General features: G+C 50.4%; 1 protein-coding gene across 1 annotated transcript in view; it reads left to right on the forward strand.

Moving 5' to 3' along the window:
• ITGB5 (integrin subunit beta 5) overlaps nucleotides 1-13,473 on the forward strand; it is a 109,184-nt gene extending 95,711 nt beyond the window's left edge. The window contains exons 11-15 of the mRNA XM_070583712.1: nucleotides 1,594-1,816; nucleotides 5,985-6,088; nucleotides 9,494-9,613; nucleotides 10,961-11,127; nucleotides 11,802-13,473. Coding sequence (XP_070439813.1) covers nucleotides 1,594-1,816; nucleotides 5,985-6,088; nucleotides 9,494-9,613; nucleotides 10,961-11,127; nucleotides 11,802-11,897 — 710 coding nt within the window. The 3' untranslated portion in view covers nucleotides 11,898-13,473. The remainder of the gene's footprint in view (nucleotides 1-1,593; nucleotides 1,817-5,984; nucleotides 6,089-9,493; nucleotides 9,614-10,960; nucleotides 11,128-11,801) is intronic.
• The last annotated feature ends 7,553 nt before the right edge of the window (nucleotides 13,474-21,026 follow it).

Genomic DNA, 21,026 nt, shown 5'->3' on the forward strand with positions numbered 1-21,026 from the left:
ATGCGCCTGCTGCATACACTCACTCTGACACACACACTCAGTCCTCTGAGCTGAGCGATCCCCTGACCTTGATACCTGCAGAGCCTCGGGTGGGTGCCCAGCCCGTCCCCCTTGCAGGCTGTGGAAAGGACCCCTCCTACAAGGGCGGGCGGGTGGGGCCACCCTCAGCTGGGTCTCATCTTGGTTCGGGCCAGCTCTGTCCTCTTTTCTTCTAAGAAGCAGTGGATTCTGGAGTTCAGACTATGGACTCTGGAGCCAGACTCCCCTGTTTGAGTCCTGGCACCATGGCCGCTAGCTGTATAACCTTCAACAACCTTCATCTTCCTGTGTCTCACTTTCATCACTTGTGAAATGAAGCTGATACTGACCCCCACTGCATGGGATGGCTGTAGGAATTAATCAAGCTGAGGCAATCAAGCCTGGCCTACAGAGATGAGCATTCAGTGAGCGCTGTTCAGTGTTAGCTGCTGTTTCTGCTGCTGCTCTTGGCACCTGCTCCTGTGTCCTCCCGCTCTGGGCTATGGGTCCAAGGCCAGAGCAAGAATTCAGTGCCTCACTAAGACTGAGGGACTACAGCTCTGTTGGTTTCCTATTGTGGCTGTAGCAAATTACTACAAATTTAGTGACTTAAAACAACACAAGTTTGGGGCCACCCTGTGGCGTAGTGGTTAAGTTCATCATGCTCCACTTCGGCAGGTCAGGTTTGTGGGTTCAGATCCCAGGCATGGACCTATACCACTTGTCAGCCATGTTGTGCGGCAACCCACATATAAAATGGAGGACGATTGGCAACAGATGTTGGCTCAGGGCTAATCTTCCTAAGCAAAAAAAAAAAAAACCCAACAACAAAACCAAAAAAACCCCACACACAAATGTATTCTCTGAAGGTCAGAGTCTGAAGTCGTTTTCACTGGGCTAAAGTCAAGGTGTGGGCAGGACCGCACTCCCTTGGAGGCTCTCGGGGAGGATCCATGTCCTTGCCTTTTCCATCTTCTAGAGCTGTATTCCTTGCATTCCTTGGCTTTGTGGCCTCTTCTTCCATCTTCAAAGGTGGCAGCATAGTATGTTGCTTCTGTTGTCCCATTGCGCCACCTTCTGTGGTCAAATCTCCCTCTGCCTTCCTCTGCCATCACTATATGGACCCTCATGATGGCATTTAGGGCCCACCTGGGTAATCTAGGAGACTCTCTTCATCTTAGAATTCTTCACTTAGTCACACTTGCAGAGTCTCTTTCGCCACATGAGGCAACATTCACAGGCTCTGGAAATTAGGATGTGGACATATTTGGGGGCCATTACTGACATAACAGAGGCAGGAAGAAGCTCTCCTGGTCCTGTGGTGTGGCTTGGCCAAGTTCTGGACAAACTTGGTGAACTACCCCAGACCCAGCCAGGCCACACAACTGCCCGGGCCCCCTGCTGTCACTCCATGCAAGCACTAGGCCCTCTGTCTGCCCAGACGGACTCTGAAGGCATGGTCAGGTTCTCAGGGTCTCATTCCGTTGGCTCTCCAGTGCCAGGCACATGGCGGGTGCTGGGGCGTTGGTTATGCGTTCGTGTGGGCAGGTCCTGATGTGCTATGTGTGCTTTTAGGCCACGGTGAGTGTCACTGCGGAGAATGCAAGTGCCATGCAGGTTATATTGGGGACAACTGTAACTGCTCAACAGACATCAGCACGTGCCAGGCCAAGGACGGCCAGATCTGCAGTGACCGCGGGCACTGTGTCTGTGGGCAGTGCCAGTGCACGGAGCCAGGAGCCTTTGGGGAGACATGCGAGAAGTGCCCGACCTGCCCGGATGCTTGCAGCACCAAGAGGTAACGGCCCCGCCCACAGCCCCAGCCTCTCACCGCAGCGCAGGGCCGACGCTCAGCCGGCCAGCCTCTCAGCCGGCCAGCCTCTCACTCCCCACCTCCCGCATCTTCCACCCACCCGGCCTTGCTGGGGAGCAAAACTGTTACTAACATTAACCAAAATAGCATCTTTGAAACACCGGTTCCATGGGGATTTCATAAGAAAATAAAAAGAAAACAGAACGAAAAAAAAAGGCTGCTATTCTAGTCCTAAACAAGTTTAGAAATTACCAGATTACTGAGTTAATGAGATTAAACTGGTTTTGCTACCAAAATAGCATCTTCTCAGAGCCTTCAGTGTGCTATTGTATATCTCCAAAGGGGATACAGTATGCATCTTTTTTCCGATTGAATTTGATTCCTGCCCCCCCCACTCCCACCCCGTTAAGTCTCCCAAACAATGTTTCACAGGCACCCGCATGGGAAATGTTGCTTTAAACAAAACATAATCGGAAGGTACATTGGATCAGAGGGCATCCGACCTAGATAAGGCCTGCCAGAGACAAACTGCCTGGGCTTTTGAATTTTCTGCTCCATTTATACAGATAATGGAATGCTGGCTCTGCACAGCTGATGAATGCAGAGATTGTCTAGACACGGCACCCGGCCTGTGCTGACCCAGCCTTGGGGTCACGTTCCCCGTGCTGACCTCCCCATGGCTCTGCCCCCATGCCCTGCCAGAGTGCGAATGAGAGGGAATTAAAGACGGCAGGGAGTTATGCCTTCAGGAAACAGGAGTGATAGTTTCTCTTGAGTTTTGCTAGAGAAACAGCTGTGCCATCGTCATCCGTGCTAAGGGCCAAGAGGGAGGGAAGCAGGGCACAGATCATCAGAAACAAATAATAAGACAGACGTTGTTTCTCTTTGGCTGGGGAATGCAACTGCAATTTTCTTTTGGCAGAGTTCCCCTCCAAACGTCAGGCTCGGGCTGATAACGCAGTGAATTCGTGCTCCCTGAGTCTGCCCGGCTGCTGGTCAGTCTGTGCTCAGAAATGTTGTTGGTGGCAGAACCCCTGTTGGACATTTGCCACAAATAATCCAGGCGTGGGTAATTGAAAGCTGGCTGCAGATCGAGAGACGAGATAGACAGGGCCAGATTTTATTTTGTGCAATTGGAGGGGAGCCGAGGAGAGGAAGGGAGCAGGAAAACAGATCCGCTTTAGACCTGCTAGGAGTAGAGAAACAACAGAAATCCAAATGGAAACATCCCAGGGGAGGCGGTTAGGATCCTGGACCTAGAACCCGAGTAACTGGCCAGCTGAGCATGGAATCCCAGCCATTGTCACATTTTATGTTGGAGGGAGGTACCCTCCCCCAAATCCCGCCAGCAGAACCCTTTTGAGTGTCTGCTCCCCGTCCTTGGGGCACACCAGGTGAATGGGGGGAGGGGGGAGCCAGGACAACACACATGGCATCAGTAGAAGTCGATAAAGCCAGTTTCTTCCCGTCCCCCGGAGCAATAAGGCAATGTCAGATTGGTTTCGGGCTGTGAAAAGGCCCCATGGGAAAACAACCTTAGCTTTAAATGTTTAAAGCGTTTGTTTCCTAGAAGACGTAGACTCGATAATTGATTATCCGTTAAGCAATACCAAAGGAGCGGGGAGAGCAGAGATGCCGTAGGGAGCCTCACCGTTCCTTCTTCTTCATCCTTGGGCCACACTGACCCTCTCTGTCTCTTTCACAGCCCAGTTGCAATTTTCTTTACAAGAAACAAAGTCCCTTTGATAGTGACTTATATCAGGCTGTTTTTCTACTTGCTGCTTTCCTGACAGCCACCAGGCTTTGAATATCTTATGTCCTTTATTTTCCTGGGGTTTCTGTGCAACCCATCTCCACTTTCTAGAACTTAACCAAACAAGCCTTTCACCTTGGGTGAGGTCACACTCAGCCTCAGCTGATTTCAATTAAGGCTCTCTGAGCAAAGTCCCTCTCAGCTAGTTGTTTGTTTAAAAAGCCAGACCTGTTTTAATTTGTGACCACAGTATAGCATGAGTTTCAACCTAGTATGTGGAGCATACCAGTTAGACTGATATGTCCACATGGATAAATGAGGGAATGTTTCCTGGAAGTGGCCCTGTGGTTTGAAGACAACGGGGGCTGCAGATGGAGGGCAGGGTGAATCCTAGCTGAGCCGGGAAGCAGCCATCTTTCTTTGGAATGTGTTAATCCAGGAGGCTGGAGGAGGGGCCGGCAGGGTCAGCATGACTGACCAGAGCTGCAGCCACCCCTGCCTGGCCCCCAGCCGAGTCGCTTGCCTCCCTTAGGGCTCTGGCCTCAGGGGAAGTGCCAGCATTACCAACTTGTTTGTAACTCCAGAATGTTTTCGTGAAGTCATTCCCAGGAGAGTGGGATTTTGTGGCCGATTCTGGGCTAGTAGAATTCTTGATCATACTAGAACCCTCGTAAGTCTTATCTACTTTTTCTACTCACTTGCCCATTCCTCCTGAATGTTCAGGAAGTGGAGAGAGGACTCGTCTGAGAGGCGGGCACTGGTGCTGGACCCAGCTGCCTTTGACTTCTCTTTGGCCTCATTTTCCTCACCAGTACAATAAGGGGGCCTTAATGAAACGCTCTCTGAGCTTCCTTCCAGTTCTGAGGGTCCAGTCCACAGTTTCTGCCCTGGAAATGTCTAGCTGGCCTCTTTATCCCAAGGGATTAAAAAATGATAACAATAAAGGCGAGGTGATTGTGTATCCCTCTAAATTTTTGCCAGAGAGCTTTCCAGACACACAGCTCCTCTTGTCCCCACAGGGCTGTGGGGTAAGCTGGGCAGCTGTCCCAGGTAGCGAGGCCCAGGAGGTCCCCCTGCCCTCTGGTGCCAGGGCGCGGCTGCAGGGAAGCAGTGGCTGTCCCTGCACACTTGGCTCTCGAGTCCTCACGAGGGTTCCTGAGGAAGTCCCTGTGTCGGGGGCTCTCACCCTCCTTGCGGGCCACCGAGCACCTTTGCCTCACAGAGTTCCTGAAAGTTCATCGCCAGCGGGGTGTTTCGTCCCAGCCCCTTCCTCCCTGGGGTTGAGTTCTCACCCTTCTGGTTATGCGCCCCCATCCCGCAGTCCCCAGAGGGGTCAGGAACCCTCTCTCCCCTCCACAACAAGCTTTCAGACCCTTAGTCAAGGCTTAGCTTCTCTGGCCTCGTGCCCTCACGGGCGTATTCTCTGTGATGTAACTGAAGGCGGATGGAGAAGCTGTGGAACTGGCTGTTGACCATGGAAAGTCTAAATGCTAACTATTGATTGAGCATTTTAATTAAGCATTTTCACACAATATCTCATTTAAACTGTCAGCCTGATGTAGGGGGAGAGGGGCTCAAAGTATATCCTCTGGTTCCTAACCCATTTTCTTCAGAAGGCCCCTGTTGAATGTGGGTTCCCTGGGAGGGGGCCACCACCCTGTAGCCTCTCCCAGAGTCCAGTGTAGTCTGACAGGTGAGTGGAGAGCAGGGCCCTTGGGGAACTGCCAGGTGGGCTCCGTCTGGGAGGACGAAGGGGGCTGGGGCCTGAGAATTTCCAGGATGGGTGTGCTCAGCCCTCACTGTCAGTCAGGATCCCTGGAGACCAGGCTCTGGCCCAGAGGTGCGATTCCGTGGGTGTGGCTGGGTGCAGGCAGTGGTATTTTGTCTTGAAAGTCTCCCTGGAGAGTCCACTGTGCTGGTGGTTGGAGAGCCCGCCCTGCTGACGGTCCCTTGGTGGGCATGTTGGGAACTGGGTCAATGTGCGGGCAGCAAGCACTGGCTGTGGGGCTTTGAGGACCCTCTACGAGGCTGGGAACAGTTTTTTGTCACTCAGAAACTTCTAGTTTGGGGCAGACTCCTCAGGGAAGCATTTGACACACTAGAGATGGATTTGGCTCCTGGTATCAGAATGTGAAAGGTCTCCAGCCTGCAACTTGACTTTAGACCAGACACGCCTCCAAACTCACACATGTCCCTCCAGGAACCCTCGGGCCTCCCCATGTAAGAGCAGCAAGAAGGGCAGAGCAGAAACCTTCCCTGAGGCCAAACACCTGAAGACAGAAAGAGATTACAGCCTTCAGGGCCCTGCGGGAGGGCTGGGATGCACTGTCGGGAGCTCAGTTCACGTGTGGAACTGCTCCACAGCACCTAACACCCTCATTTCTTGCCTCTTTTCCAAAGAGATTGTGTCGAGTGCTTGCTGCTTCACTCAGGGAGCCCGGCTGACAACCAGACCTGCCAAAGCCTGTGCAAGGATGAGGTGATCACACGGGTGGACACCATCGGTGAGTGTGCCGGAGCGGCCCTGGGCAGCCGTCCCTTTTTGGATCTTGGCAGACACCTAGAGATTTTCTCCCCCATGGGATGATCTTCAGGGCTGCTTGGCAGCGGGGAGGGAAGTTTTAGCCTTGAGTTAGAAAGCACAGCCTCGGCATCCTTGGCACGATGCTGACTCCTCAAGAGGATGTGGGGAACCTGTGCTGGGGCCTGGGTTCCAGGCTCTCCAGGTTACAAGAGCTCCTTGTTCATAGGTTTCTGTCCCATCGCTGGACAGTCCCTTCCTAGCCACATCTTCTCCCAGGGTCTCTGAGAAGTTGGGGTGTTAGTTTGAATAAGTAATGTTAGCTACTATGACAAACAAATTCCAAGGCTCAATGACTTAAAATCAAAGTCGGTGTGTCACTCCGACTGACTGAAAGTCCAGTGAAGATGTTCCTGGTTGCCAAGGCCTTCCATGTGGTCACTCAGGAACTCAGGCACCCTCTATAGCGAGGTTCCACCCTCCTCAGGGGCCTTGGGATCCTCTCCATTCAGTCAGCAAAAGGAGAGAGGCAGAGTGAAGGATCACACAGGAAGTTTATATGGGCCGGGTCTGGACATGGTGCACCCAACTTCTACCCACTTTTCATTGGCCAGCACTCATCATCTGGCCACATTTAACTGCAGGGGAAGCTGGGAAATGTAGTCATACCTTGTGCCCAGGAAGCAGGAAAACCATGTTTGGTGAACAACAAGCCAGTCTCTGCCACATTTGGCCCCAGCCCAGCACAGCTCCCATGGGCTGCAGGCGGCGGAGGGTTGAGCTCGCATGCAGTCTGGATTGACCCTGGGGTTGAGTGCCACCCCGGCTCTTCTCCTGGTGGCACGTCACCCATTTTGGCAGATCTTGCCCACTCCTCCTTCTCTTGTCTTGCTCAGCAGCCTGCATGTCAGGGCTCTTGTCATTCTAACCAGTTTGACACCATCCATCCAACCCTCTGCCTTTACCTCTGGATGAATGGCTGCCAGTCCATTTCTGACCATGAGGCCACAAGGAGGCTCAGACAGAGCTGCAAAGATGTGTGCTTTTCACCATTTTCAGGCTGCAACCCTACCGTTTCTAATACAACCACTGCCGTCTAGGTGGAGTTTCTAAGGTAAAGAGATGCAAATCACATATCTTACCCCTCTACACATGTGACTGGGTTTGGAACTGGTCTGGAACACTCTAGTGACAGCAAATCAAAGTGACCCTGTGCTGGCACCATAATCCACTGCTGGTGTGAGTGTAAAATGGTGCGGCCACTTCGGAAAACAGTTTGGCAGTTCCCTCCAAAATTAAACAGAGTTATCATACAATCCAGCAGTTCCACTCCCAGATGTATACACAAGAGAACTGAAAACATATGTTAACACAGAAACTTGTATATGAATATTCATAGCAGCATTATTCATTATAGTCAAAAATTGGAAACAACCCAAATGTCCATCAACTCATGAATGGAAAAATCAAAAGTGGTCTATCCATACAATGGAAACCATAAAAAGGAATAAAGTGCTGACACATGCTATGACATGGATGAAGCTTGAAACGCTATGCTAAGTGAAAGAAGCCAGACAGAAAGGGACATATATTGTATGATTCCATTTATATGAAATGTCCAGAATAGACAAAAACATAGAGACAGAAAGTAGATTCGTGGTTCCCAGGGCCTGGGGAGAGAAGGGAATTGGGACTGACTGCTAACAGGTGTGGTTTCTTTCTGGGGTGATGGAAGTGTTCTGGAATTAGATAGTGAGGATGCTTACACAACACTGTGAGTATACTAAAACCACTGAATTGTACACTTTAAAATGGCTAAAATGGTGGGAAAAAAGGCTGGGTACCTGAAAGGGTACTCCACTTCTGAGGCTCCCTTGCTGGCAGCATTGCCCTCTACCTTGACCTCAGCTGCTGCAGACTCCCAGCCCCAGCCGCCTGTCTCCCTGGGCCCTGACTTGCCTCCTCTGTAGACTTCCTTGTTCCTGCCTCCCTGGTCTTGACTGACTGCTCTGGCTAAGTCATGGCTCCTGAGTATGTCAAGTCATCTATTCAGCCAACACATATTCAGTAAGCGCCTACTGTATGCCAGGACTTGAGCTAGATCCAGGGAGCCAGCAGGGAGCTTCCCGAGTCCCGTCTCCTGCCCATTTTCCTGCCCCTGCTTCTGTCTTGCTCCTTGAGGCCTGGCTCACAGCAAGTTCTGCCTGCAGACCCAGGGTGGTTGCCCCCTAACTGGGCCCGCTAGCCCATTCACGGGCTCTGCAGCACTTGCAGCCCATCATGCATGGCTTCCTCTCAGTCTCTCCCCCTGAGATAAATCAGTTGCTTCACAGAGAAGGTTTCTGTTCGAATTCACTTTTTCCTTCCTTCTCCTAGGCTTTGTTCATGAACATGTACACATTTGTTCACGCTAACCCAGACCAGGCTTATGATTGGGGGCTGAGAGAAAAAGTCCAGGCCCTCGTGTTTGATAACCACACTAATTTATCTGGTTCCAGGCTAAAACTCCTTTGAGCAACAGGGTTACACAGGCCAGAGCTGGAAAGCATTTCCCAGTGTTAACCCGCAGCCAGTATTCAGGACCTACTGGCCGTGTCCTAGCCACTCGCCTCCCCTTACTTCACACTCTTCCCTACCTCCTTTCCCTCCTAGATCAATGTCCCCCTTTCCCAGGGGAGCCTTGGAATGCACATAATGCCTGGACGGAGGATTGTGACACCTTCGCCTTGGGTAACAGCTGTGTAGGGACAGGGAGGAGTGGAGGCAGCTTGAGGAGATAGAGTAGTGAGGCCAGTCGAGGTCTGGGCTTGGCCAGGCCTCCAATGCTGGCTCACTTATCTCAGTGCAGGTACCACTGTGGGTACCAGTCTTATCCAGATGTCCTCATCACCTTGTGGGTCTTTTTGGTTTTACATCCCGGGAAGAGCTACTGATGCTTGGCCTCTGTAGCCGGCCCTCAGCCAAGAGGCCTCAAGTATGAACCCTCGCTCAGGCCTCACAGGGGATCAAGACAGCTCTTTCTTTTCTTTACCCCTTTCATTTCCATGGCCAGTTCCACTTACGTGCCTGCCCCAAGCTTCAATGGCTTCTTTGCTTTCACATCGCCCCCAGCAAGCACTTCAGAGAGTTGAAGATTCTCTCTTGCATTCCACAATGGTCCCCACACGTAAGGGAGTGCAGGTTCCCAGAGCAACTTCACTTCAGCGCCTGGGCCCATGATCTTGATGTGAGAAAGCTGAACTTATTTTTAAAGGCCCAGCCTCTCCTTTAAGCCTCTCTGTCTGTACCTTCTTCCTTCTTTGAGGGGCTGGGCTTCTTGCCCCGTACATCAGCGGCTCTGAGTTGATCAGAGACACACTCGGGACATTTCTGCCTGGTTTTCTTCCAGTGAAAGATGACCAGGAGGCTGTGCTTTGTTTCTACAAAACTGCCAAGGATTGTGTCATGATGTTCACCTACGCAGAGCTCCCCAGTGGGAAGTCCAACCTGACAGTCCTCAGGGAGCCAGGTGGGTGATGGCCAGCTCCTCCCTCCGGGGGCTGGGTTTCTGACAGTGTTCCTTGCTCTGTACACATCCCCTGTCTCTCCTCACTGCCCTTTCCAAACTCCAGAGAGGAGGGATACAGTTTCTGATAAAGATCAGGATCTAAGGTCACCCCTATCCGACTGCTAGAGTTGAGAAGAAAGGTGGTTTACATCTGGGGGCCCACTGCTGGGCCACAGCTCTGGGGAGCGTGATTGGGATGCATAGGAGTACAGGAGGGCCTCATCTTGGAGGGGACGGAGCACAGGGGGAAAGCAAACACACAACACACTTAACCTGCACTACTAATGATGGCGGGAGCTCCTGGGTTCTGCAGGGAGGACGCAGGGTGGGTCTGCATGGTCAGGGCTGGGAGGGCCCGCACTTGCGTCAGGGAGCATCTGGGTACACACACAGCCCTGGCCGGGCCACCGCACTTCCCAGTGTGGAGTCCAAGAAGGGCAGATGGGGTGCCGGCTTCAACATTCCTGCATGCCGCCGTGCTCAGCTCCCTGGGCCACTGAGGAGGTCACCTTCAATCCAAACGTGGACACATGCTTTGGGCCAAGGGACCGATGGCCTTTGGCCTTGGAGGAATTAGGGTTTCTAGCTTGACCGCTTTTGTTCTTCTCTGGAGGGGGGCAGGCAGGAGCATAAAAAGATTTGCTCTCTTCAGTTCACAGCATTGCAAACTGTTTTTCCAAATTGGGCCAGACCACATAATGTGCCTTCCCTGGGCCAGAGGCAGAGGGCAGTGTTGCGGTACCAGCCCGGGATGCATGCCTGTAAGAATGAAGCCTTGTTTCCAAGTGCCGTCTTTGCGGTTCTTTGAAAATAAGCACATTTGCTCCAGAGGGCTCCGCACTAAGGGCTTACAAATGTTGGCTGGCCCCCAGCCCAGCCCCTGTGGAAGTGGCTTCATGAAACCTCCTGCCTGCCCAGTCTGCTCCAGAAAACATTCACATGAGAGCTGAGACGTGGTCCGGCGTCCTGCCCTGGTGACTGGGCCAGGCTGGGATGTGGGTGCTTTGAGTTGGGGAGATGCAGCCATGCACACGGCAGGTGGGAGAAAGTGGGGTGGCCACCAAGGTTCTCATTTAGACTTCGCCATAGACTTGCTGTGTGGCCTTGGAAAAGTTACCATCCCTCCTTGAATCTCTTACTTTCTGTGCACTGGAGAAACCTGCTTGGCCACCCAATCTCCCAGAAGCAATGTGAGGATCTAAGAGAATGGAGGGGAGACTTTTGGGAGAGAAGTGTACCCTTCATTTCACATATGCCTGAAGTTCGATGCTGGTGGCTTGGCTCACCATGCCTCCTGGTCCCTTCCAGAATGTGGAACCGCCCCCAATGCCATGACCATCCTCCTGGCTGTGGTCGGCAGTATCCTCCTGATTGGGATTGCGCTCCTGGCCATCTGGAAGCTGCTTGTCACCATCCATGACCGGAGAGAGTTTGCAAAGTTCCAGAGTGAGCGATCCAGGGCCCGCTACGAGATGGTAAGCCAGTGGGAAGTAGGAAGTAGAAAAAAATGTCAAGCTTACATGTCTGGTTGAGTTCAAGCACACGATAAAGGCCCACTAACATCTTTGGCATTCAGAACAAACAAACAAAACCTGAAAGGCAGTGCCTGCCGGGTTCTGGAATGTGAGAAGTGCACAGCCCAGGAGCACAGAGGGCCTTGTACAGAGTCCTGCCCTGGACCTAGGCCCAGAGACTCCTGGGGCAGAGGCACTCGGCACAGCCTCAGCAGGAAGAGTCTAGACAGTCTTAGCGACCCAGGAAAGGACCTCGAGTTCTTGTAGTCTGTTAACAGTATCCATATGTGTAAGTCCTATCTCTCCAGGTGAATTGCATGCTCCCAAAGGACTGAGCACAGAGTAGGCGTCCCCTGAATCCCCAGTTAGTTTCTGTTAATTGTAAGGGGCTCCAGAGACCATCTGACCTCACCCCTTATGTTGGGGATAAAGAATGAAAGTTCAGAGAAGGGGAGGCACTGTCCCAGGGCACAGCAAGTTAGAGGCAACCAGTCCTGAGGCACAAGGCTGTTGTTTCCACCTGTGTGTTCGGCCTGCTGCCTTTCTGGGTGACTGAGCTAGGAAGGGCCTCTAACCCTGAGTGTGTGTGTTTCAAGGAACGTACTGACACATATCTTGCTTTCCATGTTCTGTAGGCTTCAAACCCTCTGTACAGAAAGCCCATCTCCACACACACCGTGGATTTCACCTTCAACAAATTCAACAAATCCTACAATGGTACAGTGGACTGACGGCTCCTCAGGGGGCTGGAGGGAGCTGGGGATCAAGTCAGAGACTGACATGCTGTGGACAGCTGCTCGACTCAGTCACGGCTCTCTAGATAGACAAGCACAGAAACCTTCCGGTGAGCCTGGGCTAGGAGCCCACTGCCCACACAGGAAGGCACCCGGCCACGGCACCTGGCTGCTGGGCCAGAGCCACGCTAGGCGCCACCCCTCCGAGCCCAGGAAAGGCCAGGGAACCTTGGCACTCTCGCTTTCCCCACCATATCCAACTTGTCGTCTCGATGAACTGTGGAGATGCTGGGTGGCCACTCCCTTCCAGGAGGGCTGGGCCTCCAGTCTGGCCAGAGGAGAAGGCTTTTGGGAGTGTCAGCATGTTGAAAACTGACACACGGTCTGGCTTTTTTCATGTTGATGATTTTTATATGAAATAAAAAGATGGTGCATTTATGGTATAGTTCTGATTCCTGAGAACTGTCTGCCTTATGTCTATGCCTTGCACATGGGTGTTGGTGATGGGATTATTGAGACGCCTGTTGAAGGCACGTAGTTTGCAAATGTCAATTTTCCTCTCCTGTCTATATTTGTTTAGTATTTTTGTAATGAAAAGGAAAGAGATTGTTTGGGATTGAAAGTAAAGATTAAAACCAAAAGATTTTGTGTTTGCCTGACACTCTACAGCGTGCATGTGCCTTTCTCCAGTGGTCTTGTGTGGTGCCCATGGGATTGAAGTGGCTGTAAACTTCCTCAGGGGACCCAATACAAGCCAGCCCAATACTCCAGACCAGGGCTCATCAAACAGGTCTCCAAGGGGTGCTCAGGGGCAGCTGGAGTGGCTCCACTGAGCAAGTGCCTAGAGTTTAGACTAGAAACTGTGAAGACCACTCCTGGCTTCCCTCTCCTGTTCCCAGCGATAGATTGTGTGGATGAAGAAGGGCCAGGGTGTGAGTTCCACACAAAATCACTTCTTCCACATTATCATCAGGAACAGATCCCTTCTAAGGCCTTCCCCAGCCAAACTCCTATGCCCCAACCAGGCCCAAAGCACAACCCATTTCAGCTTTTTTTTCCCTGCAGGGCCCTGAAGTCCCCTTAGCTTCCCATATCTGAGATGGGAGGGACCACACAGGTGGTTGGATCCTCTCCGCATTTGTAGAAGAGGAAACTGATTGCCAGAGAGGGGAAGTGGCTTGCCCAGGTGTCAGGAGGCTGACTAGTGATGAGCTGGCACTACGACTGGGTCCCCACAACCAGAGGGCCAGTCTCCTACTACCTGCTCTTTTTTGTAAAATCTTTCACTAATCATTTTTTGCTTTTGGTACCACTTCGAGGCTTTTGGGCTTTCTTCCAAATTCATCTGTTCCCAGCCTGGGACCAAACTCCCCTTACTTCATTTTGGCAAACGCTAAGACAAATGCCTCTCAGTAAATAGGGCCTGTTACCTGGGGTGAATGTGAGCAGATTCTGAGTTTCTTTGTCCTGTGTAATTAGGGTGAAACGGACCTTGTGACGTGATGAAATTGCCTTAAATCCTTTATGGAATAAAGCCAAATGTAAATAAATATATAAAGTAGATTAAAAAAAACTGTGATTTTGAGACTTTTTTCTAGATTGAGGAAAATATGATTTTGGAAGCAACTTTGGGTTTCTCTTCTCTTTAATTGTGGGTTTCCTGGATTATTAACTTGTTCAAAGGCTCATTTTCTGTCGGGCAGCTATGTAAGGGCGCAGAGTTCTTGAGCCTCAGACACTAAAGGCTGACTTCCTCCTGGCTTCCACCTGATGTGGAAGTGAGGGGTATGTCACCCGACACGACAGTGGTGGATGCAGCCAGCCGCTCACGGTGCCCTGCTGCCCCCTGCTGGAAGCTCTTGGGACAAGCTGTGTGGAGACCTGGCTCTTAAGATTCTGACCCAGTATGTGATTCCCTTCTTTCTTTCCTTAGGCGATTTGGCCATGGCCCCCTGACCCCCAACACAGACAATGGAGCTGGGGCTAAAGGTGGCTGGAAGGCTCTCTCAAACCAAGGGGTGATGCTGCCCGTTCCCGTGTTACCGGACTGTGGCAGCACACAGATGGGAGCGAGTCTTCTAACGCACGGGGACTCGCCGTTGTGTGGCTGCAGTGGCCCTGCAAGGAGCACCTGGCAGTCTCAGGAGAATTCTTGTATCTGTTTGGAAAGATGACTAGTGATGTGCTCATTTGTTCGGAAGAAGAGTGGGTGCTAGTAACCTTTTTTATCAGTCTGTATCGATTTAATACAGATTTCCAAATGTAATTCTTTTTATTGATTTTTTAACAATTTGTTTTAATTGAAAAAGAAATACATGGAAAAAATGGGAAATAAGTCATAAAGTCAAAATCTTTTATAATCATCCCATGCAGAGGTAACTACTCTTGACCTTTTTCTGCCTGACTTCTCAGTCTTTTTTTCTATGCATATATATGCCATTTTAACCCAATTGGTATTATACTGTCACTCTTTTTAAAAGGACTGGGGAGTCTCAGTCCACTTGGTTGACTAGTACTTAGTCAAGCTAAAGTAACTAACAGCCACCTCTTCTGGGGGAAGAATGTGTTTTTAAAATTTGTTTAATTAGGATCAAAGCTTGAGGTTGATTATCATGAAACTCTTGGGATGAATGTCAGGGAACGGTAACCAGATGGGACGATCAGAGGGGAGGAGAGAAAGCCTTGTTCTCTGTGCCACTGACAGACACTGTTACTGACTATCCTCCCCTTCTCTGGAGGGAGGGCTTCCAGGTGCAGGTCTCCTGTGTGCTTCTGAGAAGATGCGCTCAGCTACCAGCAGGGCTCTGTGACTGGCCGAGAGGCGGCAGTGGAGGAAGAAGATGACAGCTGCTTGGCTGAAACTCAGGAGGAGGTAAGCCTTGGACCTGTGTGTCTGAGGCGCCTGAGGAATCCTCTGTGGATCTGTCTAGCCAGCACTGGAGATGCAGACGTGCATGCGTGCACCAAGCAGGTTCTGCCCTGTTGGATGCTGGTCTGGTGCTAAGTGTGCAAACAGTTGTGGCTTTCGGCATGGCTGTGAATGGGGCGTCCCGGTCCCTCTCGTTCGGGTCAGCAGGCTGAGGAGGCTTAGTCGCATCTCTCCCCACCTGACTTCTGTCCCCCCTCAGCTCAGGGGCTCCAGAGTTCTTAGTCGGGACATGGCTCCATTCAGACCTTCAGACCCTCAGTGGGAGATGGTGAAATGGAGGGAGGAGGATGAGACGGTTGAGCAGGCGGTGGTGCTAGGAAGGGGGAGCTGTGCCTGAAGAATCATCCTCAGCCCGCAGGGCTCCTCTGCTGAGCTTGCAGCTCTGGGAGGGACTCTGGGACGGTCACTGCCCAGCCAGCCCCATCTGACAGAGCCGCCTCCAAGATGGACTGGGTGCTGTGTCACAGTGAGAAGTTCTTCAAATCCGATTTATTTCTCTTAGAGTTCAGTGCCAGGAAGTTCTGGTGCTTCATTTGTCATGTATGTAACCCACCTCCAGTTCTTACTGGGATCCTTGTCCTCTCCACCGACCCCTGCCCCCATCCTCGCCCTGCCTCTTCCCTCCACGCGCTTTCTGATTCTTCTGACAGATGATGTCTGTTTTAAGCGACCTCAAACCCTTGTGGCCAAAAGGCAACATCTAAACTGTAAGTAACCACAGGGTCATAAGCCCTAGTGACCTTCTAGATAGGAGTTCTTCACCTTCTTGGGTCGCGACCCTTTTGGGATTCTGGTGAACGCTACAGACCCCTTGTCAGAATAATGCTTATAAATGTGTAAGTAGGGAACATACTAAACTGTGTATCAGGGTGACTGGTTATCATCTTAGTTTGACTTCAGAAACATGCTGGAAGGCTCACCAGTTAAAGCTTCATTGGTCCTGGGGCCAGCCCAGAGGCGCAGCAGTTAAGTGCGCACGTTCTGCTTCAGCGGCCCAGGGTTCGCCGGTTCAGATCCCGGGTGCAGACATGGCACTGCTTGGCAAGCCATGCTGTGGTAGGCGTCCCACATATAAAGTAGAGGAAGATGGGCATGGATGTTAGCTCAGGGCCAGTCTTCCTCAGCAAAAAAAAAGAGGAGGATTGGCAGCAGATGTTAGCTCAGGGCTAATCTTCCTCAAAAAAAAAAAAAAGAAAAAAAAGCTTCATTGGTCCTACCAGCATGGAATATCAACCCCTGAGACTAACACAGCCTCTGCTCATCTGACCCTCACCATAGGCCCACATGATATTCAGGGAAGGTATGTCCCCATTTATAAAGGAGGAAATTGAGGTCAGTCCCACCTGGAGTGAGAGTTGGCCAGTGAGACCCCAGCTCGAGGATCTCTTCCCTAGTTTGCTCTTTCCTCTGCATTGCACCTTCTGCTGGAAAAAGCACAGCTGTGTTTTCTTATCCCAGAACTCTGCAGTGTGATTAGGGAGTCATCTGAGTTTCTGACTTGGAGGCACACATCTCTGCTGAAATAAAATGAAGTACCTCTATGTGCAGACTAAGAAATTACTAAATGCCCCCCTTCCTCTTCTTTGTAGCTTTTTCTCTCGTCTTCATCATAGGAGCAATCTCTGGTACATGCACGTTAACCAAAACTCCAGGTGCAGTTCAAGGAATCTTCCTATTTTAAAAAATGAGGGAAGATGACAACTGACACAAATTTCTTGGCTCCTGGCACAAAAATTCAGTACTTTAAAGACTCCTTTCTGTGAAGGTGACACAAGGGGTGGCCTAGGCACTGCCTCATGGCTTGTTTCCCTGCCAGTTCAGCTAGCCCTACAACAAGGGGATATTCGTATGAGCTGACATGTGCTGATTGGCAAACTCATGTCCTGGCCCATGACCATAAAACAATATTAACAAATCTACACTGAACGAAACACACGGTCAACAGAGAGTTTTGTGGGTCTTCCCTGTGTGAGCATCTGCACGTGGGTGGAGGAGCTGGGCAGAGGCTCCAGGAGGGCCAGACCAGGCCGGGGCTGCTTGGCTCTCCTGCCTACCCAGCACCGTCTCAGAGGACATGAGGACTGCAGGCTTGATCTGAGGGAGGAGACATCCCCTACTGGACGGACCTGAAGTTTAAAAGGGGAAGAAGGCACGGAAGTGAGGAAGAGGTGAGGCTACGGCCCAAGAGGAGACCAAGGAGTTGGGGGAAGTCAGAGGGCAGCAAGAAGGCAGAGGTGACGGAGGGGAGGAGATCAAAGACTGACTAGGCTGTTTTTCCCTGAGCAAATTTTATGAGATGATAAGAATTTTTAGGCCATCCATTCAGGTATGCAAAAAAAAAATGTAATTTTAAGTGTGCTTTTTGTCTTTCAACTCAACATTATCTCTGCTTCAAGTATGTATCCAAGTGACAGAGAAAACAAAGTTACTAGGTAAATAGGGACAGTCTGTCTTGTTAAACACAATCATTTCAGGATCCTCTCCACATCCGACCCTGGCGGGCTACTCAGTGCACGGAGGCAATGCCGTCTTACGACTTTGGAGGGGAGCTCATGGAGCCAGCTCTGTGCACACTGACACCTGCTAAGACACTGTTGTCCTTATCAAGACCACTTTCCACTGAGATGTCCCTATGTGATGGTTGAGCAACCCTTCAGGTCCACCAGATCTGTTTCTCAGCTAACTCCCATGACCTTTTCAGGGCAGTCTCGCTTCTCTGTCATGACACCCCAGAGCCACAGGAAGCTCAGGCCACCTCAGGCTATGCCCCTGACAAAGGGGGCCTCCAAGGCCACTGCCAAGCTCTGTGCTGAGGTGGGAGTGTCTGGATGGTCACCGCTTTCCTGGTCCCCTCCTAGAAAAGTGGGGCCCAGAGCTCCTCAGCTGTCTGGGTGTCCGTTTTCCTCCCTCCCTCCCTTCCTGGGGTTGGGCCTGGGGTGGGGAAGACCGTATTGCAGCCCACCCAGCCCACCCCAGCATCTGATTCTATCTATCTCCTGTTCCTCTCTCAGGGCAGAGAAAGACTCCTCCCCCCGCCCCCTTGGTGGGAAGGAGAGAGGCAAATGTTCTTCCAAACCAGTACTTACGCCAAAACCTTGAACTCTGAAAGTTAAAAAATATCCTAATTGTTTTGTTTCTCTGTGTTTTCATCATGGCCTCCTTTCCTGAGGTATAAAGGCCAACTATAGACTTGGGAGGGCTACAGAGAAAACAAAGGGATAGCAGGCAAAAAAAAAAAAAAAAAAATCACTTGATAATTCATACAGGCCCAGATTACGAACTTTAAAGGCCCTAGGATCTAAAAAAGATATGGCATCCCACATTGTGTAATCCAAAATAAAAACGGTATTTAATAAAATAGCATTAACTACAGTCATGCACTGTACAACATTTTGGTCAATGATGGACCACATATATGATGGGGGTCCCATGAGGTTAGTACCATATAGCCTAGGTGTGTAGTAGGCTATACCATCTAGGTTTATGTAAGTACACTCTATGATGGTCACACAAGGATGAAATCGCCTAATGATGCATTTCTCAGAACGTATCCCTGTTGTAAGTGATGCACGACTGTATAAAATAAATGTAAAGAACCACAAGAAGTCCTGATTTTTCTCATACTTTTTAAAAAACATATCAGATTCCTTCAAAATATATTTTTTTGCATCTTTGCTTCGTGGTCCTCTTAGCCCATGCTTAGTCAACCTATTGTGTGCCCTGATGTGTGCTAATAACGTGATAGCATATCCACCTGTTAAGGGGTGCAGGAAGCCATTGCAGAGTTCTTGGGGTTACCCATTATCATTTTCAATGATTGATGTTGGGCTTACTGTGTTGAAATGCAGAATGCACACAAGAACCAAGCCGTTGTTTCTTCAAGAGAGATCACTGAAGGCAGCCAGAAGTGAAGACTGGAAAGGCTGAGGGAAGGCTGATTCTTGGTGGAATGGTGGTTGTCTTCCTGGTAACCAGAGCTGGATCTGGGAGAGCTGCGGCACGCTGTTCAATGTGTTAGTTTGCGCCTGCTGCATGACAAACCACCTCGGAAGTCCATGGCATACAAGCAGCAGCATACGTTATCACGCTCACAGTCGTACAGACCAGCTGGGGCACCTGTGCATCAGGCTGCGGAAGGCTGGGGTGTGCTCTGCTCTACTTTCCTTTATTCTTCTGGGACCTGTGAGCTAACTTGGGCATGTTCTTCTCATGGGAGTGGCAGAAATGAAAGAGGGGTGAGCAGAAACTCAGTGAGCAGCTCAGAACTGGTACCCCGTCACCTCCACCCACATTCCATCGGCCAAAGCAATTCCATGGCCAAGCCCAATAACAGTAGACTGTGGACATATTCTCCACCTTGCATGGAAGGAACTGCTGAGTCACTTGGCAACGTGTATGGATTCAGGGAGGAGTCGATGGGGACAATGATAGAACTGCTACTCCAGTTTGGGCACTTTCTATTGAATCCTGGTAGCCATGGAAGACTGCATCTCTTGAGTTGCTACTGATAGGAAGGAAAGACTGGCTGATGTCTCTTAATGATAGTATGGAAATCCTTTTGAAAGTTTAGTTTAGAAACTAAGTTTCATAATGACCAGGACAATGTACGTCTAGTTCACCTCCTGTGTTCAGTAAATACTTCTTGATCCAATGATTAAATGGTGAAAGAATATTATATGTGTAGCTACGTATCTGTAAATAGATATAGGGTAAAAAAGTGGAATTTATCTACCCATATAGAATGTGAGTAAAGAGTTTAATAACAAAAATACCAAATTGGAGTCAAGAGACAGGGATTCCAGTCCTTACTCTGCTTGTCATTACTTCTGACACCTTGTGCAAATCATTTCTCAATGGGCCTCAGTTTCTTCATCTGTGAAATGGGATGACTGATTAGATGATCTCTAAGGGGCTGATCAATTTCAGTTTGCTAAGATTCTGAGCTATAGTCACCACTTCATTTGATGACAGACCCCACGTCTATCGGCTAGATACACCTGCTCTACCTCTGCACGCCCAGCCTCCACCTGACCAGTCCTTTAAAAGGCTCATGCCTGGACCATCTCACTCACCCACGTGGACGTGAGGTGAGGCACTGAAGTGCCCATGAACAGGCTGCAGGGGGGCTAACACACACAGTCAGGCTGCCTCAACCCGAGAGGGGGTCATACGGCTGGGCTCAGGATAATTGGTTCTGACAGTCCTCTCTGCTCAGAGCCTGGGAATGTCACTGTCTCCAAGCTCCCAGTGCTACAGATGACAGTCTGCTACTAGCCTGGTTCCTTTTACTTTCCAAGTATTTATTCTTCTGGATGCTTGTAACAGTTTTTATCCTTGAAATTCAATACTTTGTATAGGCTATGCCTAGGTGTATGCCTTTGCCCGTAACTCCAGCTAGAATTTAGTGGACCCTTCTAATCTGCAGACTCTTTTCCCAAACTGTGGAAATTTTCCTCAATTACTTCTATAATTATTTCCCCTCCTCCCATGATGTTGCCTTCTCCTTATATTCACAGATTTGAGTCTGAGCCTCTCCTCTACTCCATTATTTCCAGTTCTTTGACCCTTTGTGTAAAATTTGATGATTTCTTCCACTTGATCTCCCAGCCCACAAACATAGTTCACAATATTATCATAGCATATTTAAATTTTTCCATTAAGATTTCAAATTTCAAAACTAAGGGATTTTTTTAGTTCCCCAAACAAAAAATTGTGTCTTGTTTTTGTCATTTTGGTCTTGGAAGCGTGATGTTATCTGTTTCCTGGGGCAGCGCACTCTCACCAGAAGCCACTCGTGCTCACATTCATTCAGAAGCACGTGTTGGGCCTTGATGGAGGTGCAGAGGATACAGCAACGAACACAACAGCAAGACCCCTGCTCTCTTGGAGCTTACACCTGCTCCCGGTGGATTTCTTCACTTTCCGCCCCTGGTAGCTCTAGTTCCTGCGGGGGGGGGGGGGTGGGGGGGGGGTGGGGGTGTGTGTGTGTGTGTGTTTTCTCTCACACACACTCCTCCCCAAGTCCCGAGGCTCACTATTGTTCCTTGCTCCCACCTACCTTAAAGGAGACAATACTCTGCACTTGTCCTCTTCTTTGGGGATCCTGGCAGAGTGAGCTCACGCTTCCAGGCCTCTCCTGCATGGTCCCAGCAGACGTTTTGCTCACTAGCAGTGGGAGAATGGGAGTTGAGAGGACA

This window comes from Equus przewalskii, chromosome 18, assembly GCF_037783145.1.
Source record: "Equus przewalskii isolate Varuska chromosome 18, EquPr2, whole genome shotgun sequence".
NCBI classification, from domain to species: Eukaryota; Metazoa; Chordata; class Mammalia; order Perissodactyla; family Equidae; genus Equus; species Equus przewalskii.